The sequence below is a fragment of the Buceros rhinoceros genome, unplaced genomic scaffold, assembly GCF_000710305.1.
Source record: "Buceros rhinoceros silvestris isolate BGI_N320 unplaced genomic scaffold, ASM71030v1 scaffold34739, whole genome shotgun sequence".
NCBI classification, from domain to species: domain Eukaryota; kingdom Metazoa; phylum Chordata; class Aves; order Bucerotiformes; family Bucerotidae; genus Buceros; species Buceros rhinoceros.
In genome coordinates this window covers 13,872-21,485 of record NW_010431471.1, presented here as the reverse complement: position 1 = coordinate 21,485, position 7,614 = coordinate 13,872, and the positions used below count along the sequence as shown (strand labels likewise).

The window sequence follows — 7,614 nt, the reverse complement described above, 5'->3', positions numbered from 1 at the left end:
CTGCAGGGGGTTGGACTGGGTGAACCTGAAAGGTCCCTTCATACCCAAACTATTGTGTGATTCTAAGGGACCCTGTGGGTTACTCTGAGAGGGCTGACTTGTGGGACACCTTCCCTGGGGGCTAGTGGAGAGGCTGGGAGGACCACATGTGTGGGGACCTCTCTCCCAAGGAGTCCTCTCTTTGGGGGGAGCATGGGCACTCCTCTGAGGGGCTCCCTCCCCAGAGGTAACTGCAGGGGGGGCCTCCCCTGAGGGGATCTGCCTGAGTGGAGATGTGGGGTTCTCACGTAAGGAGTCTGTTGTGTGGGGGATGCCCTCAGAGCGAGCTGTGAGGGGCTCCTAGGGGGGTTCCCACTATTCCTGCTTTAAATGGTGCTTTAAACGAGGCAGAAGGGGACACACAGCAAGGGAGCTCATTAATACCATGGCAGCTCTCTTCCGTGGGCAGGGCTGCTGGTTTTCTGCTGTTATTAACCCCTGTGGTTCTGTGAAGACTCTCACGTCAGGTTAATCGGGTGGACACTCTGTGTTCTCACTAGGCAGAAATCAGATGGGTTATTCTGGAAGATGTCATCTGAGCTCTTTATAGTTTCTTTTAAATCCTCCCTGTGTTGGACAGTTTAAGACAGCTTCTTGATTAAGGCATGATTTTCTTTAACTATGTGAAAGTCCTCTAAATGTGACATACTTCTGCAGAGGAGTGTGGTTAGAACAAAAGCACCATCTAAAACCTGCCCTGAGGAGTGAATTGTCTTTTAAAACTTTTAAAGTGTTAATAAAAAGGGTTATATTAGTTGAGGGGCTTCTCCTTTAGTGAAGCTAAGTTCTAGGAGAGGAATGTCTCTGGACTTTCAGCTGCTGTTCTGTTCAGTTGTTTGGTTGCAGATACAAGGGGCAGCATCTGCCCTCAGTGCATCTAACACTTGACTTTCCTTGGAACTCACTCTCGATAGATTTTTGCGTCTGTCAACTTCGAACGTGCCGCAGGGCTTTCACTGGTGTCTCTTGCTGGTCATGAATAGAAGACAGCAGCGTTTGCAGGAGTGCCGTGCTGTGGGAGAACTGGGCACCCAGGAGGACAGCGTGGCTTTGGATCCACATCCTGACTCTGCAGCGACGGCTGTAAACATTGAGAACTGGCTGAGTGAGGCTGGGAAAGAAATTCCTCACTCCCACTGCACCGGCTCTTGTTCTCAGCCTGATCTCCTAGGCGAGGAGTTTTCTGTGACCATTCTGTTTGTTTTGTCACTCCACAAAAGCTTGTGAACAGCGAGTTTTGCATGTGGCGGAGGTCTAACTTTCTACCCTTCAGCATCTGTTCATGGTGTGGCCTCGCTGATCACAGACACTCAAAAACCAGCTTGAGTTTGATTTCTCAGCCACTGGAAGGACATTGATTTGAAGGACATAGCAGCCCAGTGGCATCAGAGTGAAAACTGGGGAGGGAGAGTTCTAGCACACAAGCTGTGAGAGGTGGAAAACCGTAAGCCGGCTCTGTTAGCTCTGCTGATCACAGAACGGGTTGTTCATGTACACACAGGGTATTCCCATGTTGGATCTATAATCCTCCAGAAATTACAGCAGTGACTTTCCTTTCAGTGTTCTCTTTATCTTGAAAAACCATGAGACATTTGAATCTGACTTCTAAATCACGCTCTGGAACCTCTGTAGTTATCTTTGGGATGACAGGTATCTACAGGGAGGAGAAAATGGAGGAAGGGAGCGTGTCTGGAAAAAAGGCAACGAAGCTGGAGCAGGGTCTGGAGCACAAGTGCACTGAGGAGCAGCTGAGGGACCTGGGGGGGTTGAGCCTGGAGCAAAGGAGAGTCAGGGGAGACCTTCTGGCTCTTGACAACTCCCTGACAGGAGGTTGGAGCAAGGTAGGGGTTGGCCTCTTCTCCCCAGGAAAAAGCACCAGGATGTGAGGAACCAGCCTCAGGTTGTGCCAGGGGAGGTTGAGGTTGGAGGAAGGAGAGGTAGGTGAAACTTCTTTACAGGGAGGGCTGTCCAGGCCTGTCCCAGGCTGCCCAGGGCAGTGGTGGAGTGCCCATCCCTGGAGGGGTTTCACAGATGTGTTGATGCGGTGCTGGGGGACAGGGGTTAGTGGTGACCTGGCAGTGCAGGGTTGATGGTTGGACTCATTGATTTTAAAGGTCTCTTCCAACCAGAACGATTCTGTGATTCTGAGAATCACAGGGTTAGGCTGAGATGTGTTCAGGGTGCTCAGCTTCTCATTCTTTAGCTCAGCCATGAGTTAATGCTGAGGTAAGGACCTATTAGTTAATACACGATCCTGCACCTGCCCTGAGTGTGGGTAAGTGCCTTGTCCAGAACTACTCAGTATTTTGGGGTTGGTTTGCTTCTCTCCAGGCCTGAGTCAGGGACTTCAGATTCCTCTCTTCATTTCTAACTCATCTCCTTTTTTTTTTTTTCCCCCCCTCCTTGTTAGTCGCTTGTCTTGGCTGGAAAATTCTGGAGTTGGCTTCTCCTTGGACTATCCCGCCATCAGTTTACATGCCGTCTCGCGGGACCTGAGCGCCTTCCCCTCGGAGCACCTGTACGTCATGGTCAATGCCAGATTCGAAGGTAGGCCTGGAGCAGTGCTTAGTGTCCCTGTGCAGTCCTGAGCGGCACGGCTTCTTCTGCACAAAGAGTGAATTTGGGGTTTAAAACCGATAATGGTGCGTTTAAGTAATAGCTTGTGCTTTGCCCTTGTTTGGAGCCACTGCTGTGCTGTGACTTCCCGCAGCCTGAGCTGCTGAGAACGGGTTCTCTGCGCTCCAACACCCATTTTAAACAGGCTGGCTCCTCTGCCGTCTCCCTGCGATTCCACCTTACGTATCGGTTGTGCTGTATTGAATTTACGTTCACGTTGCTGCTCTTTCCAGGCTTTAAGGCTTCCTGCTCTTGCACGGTATCCTGGAAGCTTTCACTCATTTTCTTTCACAGCTTGATTAAAAAAAAAAAAAAAAAAAAAAAAAAAAAAAAAAAAAAAAAAAAAAGACAATAGCTCATGTTTCCAGCATGGGTTTTAGTATTTTAAATACTAGTTTTTAATTAGTTTTATTAGTTTTTAATATTTTAAGTGTGTTGTAAACTTCTGTCTCAGTTGGAGAGTGGTGAGTGCTAAGTCTTGAGCGGGTCTCCCTTCCCCTTCAGTGTAGCTAAAGGTTAAACTGTGGCATTTAATTTGTCTTTAATTAGTTTGTACACTGAAAGTACTGACAGGACTCAGAGCAGGCAGAGGCGTTGCTAAGCTGTTAATACTCTTCATTATCTCCTTCCCTCATGTTACTCATGTTCTCCGATGGTCTACAAATAACAAGAGACGTGCACATACACCTCATGGTTCTTCTTCCTCGATTTCCTTTAATTGTGAGGGGGTTTTTTTGAAGCAAACTGAGCCTGGTCTGAAGGAAGATCTCGTTTCCAGCTTTTAATTCATTCTGACAGTGGTGTTTAAAAACACGGATAACCCATGACAGTTCTTATCCATAAACCCTTAATATTTGGATTTTTGGGGAGGGGGAGGAGAGGATGGGGGTTTTTTGCTGTTTGTTTTTTCCTTTTTTTTTTTTCAATATATGAACTCTGGCTATAGTAAATCTTACTTAGTTTTCAAGTCTATCTCTGGCCTGCAATTTTAACTGCTGGACAGTGTTAAACTCAGCCCCCTTCTCTCTTAGCGGGGCAGGGTACGTTTTGTTCTTCCTCTGAAGGTTTTTGTTGCGCTCTCTGTGCGGATGTGCTGTATCCTCGCCCCTTTTTGTCAAAAAAGGCAGTTGGATTTGACTTCATTGAAAGCGGAGAGCTGGATGTGGCAGGAACAAGCTGTGCCTGTGCGTGTCAGTTGGAAAAGGATTGAGTAGCTTCCTTGGACACTTCCTTTTTTTGGGACAGCTGCCTGGCAGCTTCTTGGCTTCTTCATGTTCTTGGTGGTGCCAGTTTTGGATGTGATGAAAGCCCCTCTCAGTGGAGCAGCCCTTTGAGGCTGTCAGTGCAGCCACAGAGCCATGAGCTGTAGCCATCTTCTTTCTGGTTTTTGTGATTATGGAAAGGAAAACATCGTGTTGTTCCTTCCTCATGTATGTAATGCACAGAGGTCGGGAGGTGACTGTGAGGGCGTCGTGTCTCCGTAACCCAGATGGGAGCAGGTTGGCCTGTGCCTCTCCCAGGTTGTGTCCAGGTTTGTGATTTGATGATGTGTGTATTCCTGAAAGAATAAAGACACGTGGCTGGTTTTGGACAAAATAAACACATTTCTCTTAAATCTTTCAATTTCCTAAAGAGGAGGAGACAAAAGAGGCTCCTGTGGCTGAAGGGGAGGAGGAGGAAGACAGCGATGATGATGAACCAATCGCGGAATTCAGATTTGTACCCGGCGACAAATCAGCCTGTAAGTGAAGAGGGAAATGGGGTTTTAGCTTGAAGTCCTGGCTGTACCTGGAAGATGCTGGGGCATAGAGATATAAATACGAGATCCTTTAGTGTCCTTCTCTAATGACCTGATCACTGTGAAGTGGATAAAGTACCAGGCTGGACCTAGGAAACCTGGTTTGGTTCTTGCATGGCTGCTTGGGTGAGATTTTAATCTCTGAACTCAGTGGTGGTTCTGGTAAAGGAATATTCTCAGTCTCTCTGAGCACTCAGTCCAGGTTTTCTTGCCTGTTGTGGTGGGGTGTTGGTGGAAAAACGAGGGAGGTCTGTGTCGATTTGTATTCCTGCAGTGGAAGCCATGTTTTCAGCCATGTGTGAGTGCCAGGCTCTGCACCCAGACCCAGACGATGAAGATTCAGACAATGACTATGAAGGGGACGAGTACGATGTCGAGGCCCACGGTTTGTAACAGCTGTTTCTTTTGAAATACCTGCCGGCCCTGGTATCTGTCAGGAGAACAGCTTGGTCTGTTTAGAGTTTCCTCATTTATTGACTCATCTTGCTGAAACATTCCTTTTGCCGCAGTAAAAAAACAACCTCAGAAATCTGCAGAAAATCTGTACTTTAGCTGTCACAAACCACTGGAATTCAGCAAAAACATTCTCATGCTTAAAAGCCCCACGACATAAATAGCAGCCTTCCCTGTTGCCAGTGGACATGCCAGCACCAGCTCAGTGCCCGTGCTGTGGCGTGGTCAGCTCCTGTCACTGTGCATGTTCTGTAACCGGTGTACGCAGCCTCGTCATCTCGGTCAGTTAATCTGAACATAGTTTCTCTGGCTGTTGTCCCACTCCTCCACCCTTGCTGGATGCAGACTCTCTGATAAAGATAAACTGTTCTTTGCAGAGCTCCAGCAAAGCGACATCCCCACGTTTTACACTTACGAGGAAGGACTGTCGCATTTGACGGCGGAAGGCCAGGCCACTCTGGAGAGGTTAGAAGGCATGTTAGCCCAGTCCATCAGCAGTCAGTACAACATGGCTGGGGTGAGGACAGAAGACTCCGTAAGGGAGTTTGAAGGTAAGAAATGCTTTTTCTTCACTAAAAAACACCTGAAAGTGGTGGCTTTCCCATCTGGCTCATCTGTGAACAGCAGGACTGAGGAAGCACCATGCTGTGGACGTCACCACACCGGGGGTGTCAACAGCAGTTTTATCTTTGTCCACAACCAGGGGTTATAAAAATGCCACGGGCAGGCTGTTGCCTGCCTTCGATGAAGGGCTGCTCTGTTAAAGAACGAGGACCGGTGCCCTCAGAAGTCCTGATTCTTACTGGTGTGATTTCCTGAAGAGTGGCTGGGTGAAGTTGATTCAGGATTTTAAAAAAGTTCAAACTTGTCAGTCTGCACTGGGATTAGGGAGCAATTTCCACTTTAAACAGGAAATAAGTTTTCGTTTGCTTTTTTTTTTAAATACCCCAAATTGTAAGTTAAGTTTTTACAGAGTTCAGTGTGAATTTAGAACCATTGAAATACACTGGAGCTGATTTAAATAAAAACAAAAATCCGCTTTTCTGAAGGATGCCGATTCTTAACGCTCCTGATCATTCAAACACGTATTTAAGGAGGAAGGCTTCCTTTGGTCAGAAAAAATCCCCGTCTCTCCAGATTTGCCTGATTTGCTTTGTCAGTTGTTTACAGGTTCTCTTTGTTCCACAACTTTGAATAGATGTATATAATGCAAAGACAACCCTTCCTTTAAAGTGTGTTTTAGCAGTGCCCTTCACTTGAAAATTTCTTTGTTCTTCTGAACCCCAAAATTTTGAAAATTAAAAGGAACAGCAAGTCTGTCTCGTGTCTCAAAGCCATCTTCATCAGTTTTATTTGCTTTAAAAAAAGAAATAGTTTAAATCGGGTATGTAAGTCTTTTAATTATATATAGAGAGGTGAGATTGTAGGAAGCAGTGGCGACTTTAAGTGACCGACTGATAGAGCTGGGACAGCGGCATTTCCTTCGGCTGCTTTGAGAAGTGCCGGGTTTTTCTGCTGTGGGTGTCTCCTGTCAGCAGAGGGCACTCGCTCTCTTTCCTGTGACAGCATCTGTGACCGCTTGTGTGTGCGTTTCCTTTTCAGATGGGATGGAGGTGGACATAGCACCAGTAGTTGCGGGGCAGTTTGAAGATGCTGAAGTCGATCACTGAGGAGGACGCGTGCTGCTGTAAGTTCTTCCAGCGCCATGCTTCTCTGTCCTGCAGAGCCTTCTGTCCCCAAAATCTGTGTACCACACACATCTCCTGCAGGATGTGTCTTGTGATGTCAGGATGATGGTGATGTAGGGAAGCAAAAGGTAGCTGTAGCCATCACAGATGTGGGAAGGTGTCCACTGATCTGTCCAAAATTGCCTGTCGTTGTAAACCCTGCCCAGGTAACCTGCCTGGATGTGCCTGTCTGGGAGACAGGTCAACCCTGTAGTAGATTTAAGAATTGTCCAGTCTCAGGGTCTTAGATGCCAATACATGAACACCAGAGCCGTTGCTGAGAAGTTATTGTCCTTAGTATCCGTTATTTTGTCCTTAGCATGCAGGATTGCCCTGGCCTCTGAAGGGGGCAGAACATCTGGTAGTGCTGCAAGTCCATCTCTTCCTTCCCTGTAAGTGGAGCAGGAACAGTTCCCGGTAAAGTGACCGAACGGTCTGGATGGGATTGTTGTCAGAAGTGCCCAGCTTCAAGACAACACCCTGCTGAGGTGGTTGTGCTGGTGGTTGCCTGCCATCACCTATGCTGCTTTCCTCCCCTCAGTGGCATTACCAGACGTGCCAGTGTTTCCTGGGGGAGGAAGAGCAGCCTACGATGGGGCTGTGTTTGAGGAGAGGCGGAGGCACAGCGGGTTTGTGGTTCCACCCCGGCTTCAGCACTGCTCACTAGTGCTGCCGCTCAAGCTGTGGTGTGTTGTCCCTGTTGTTGTGTCTCTTTCAGAAGTGAGAGTAGAAAAAAGTCTATGGAAACAGGTCAGAAGTAGTTGGGCAGGGATGACAGTGTCACTGAGACAAGGCTGCAGTCCCTGGGAAGAGCCGTTGTGGAGGGGCGATGCGCATCTGCTTTCTTCCTCCATTGCTTATTTTTGTTTCTGAATTTCTGAAATTCTGGTTTTCTGAGGTTTCTGATCTCAGCTGCTGCCACTGATCCTGAATTAGCCTTTATTGTTTGGTGTAAGCTTAAACTTTTCTTCAGTTGCTTTC

The 7,614-nt window shown here is 47.6% G+C and overlaps 1 protein-coding gene across 1 annotated transcript; it reads left to right on the top strand.

Annotated features, from left to right (window-relative positions):
* The first annotated feature begins 1,014 nt into the window (after positions 1–1,014).
* Positions 1,015–6,576, top strand: CLNS1A (chloride channel, nucleotide-sensitive, 1A). The gene is made up of 6 exons (XM_010143445.1): positions 1,015–1,235; positions 2,450–2,586; positions 4,289–4,396; positions 4,728–4,838; positions 5,284–5,457; positions 6,509–6,576. The coding sequence occupies exons 1-6, from the start codon at positions 1,015–1,017 to the stop codon at positions 6,574–6,576; spliced, it is 819 nt and encodes a 272-aa protein (XP_010141747.1).
* The last annotated feature ends 1,038 nt before the right edge of the window (positions 6,577–7,614 follow it).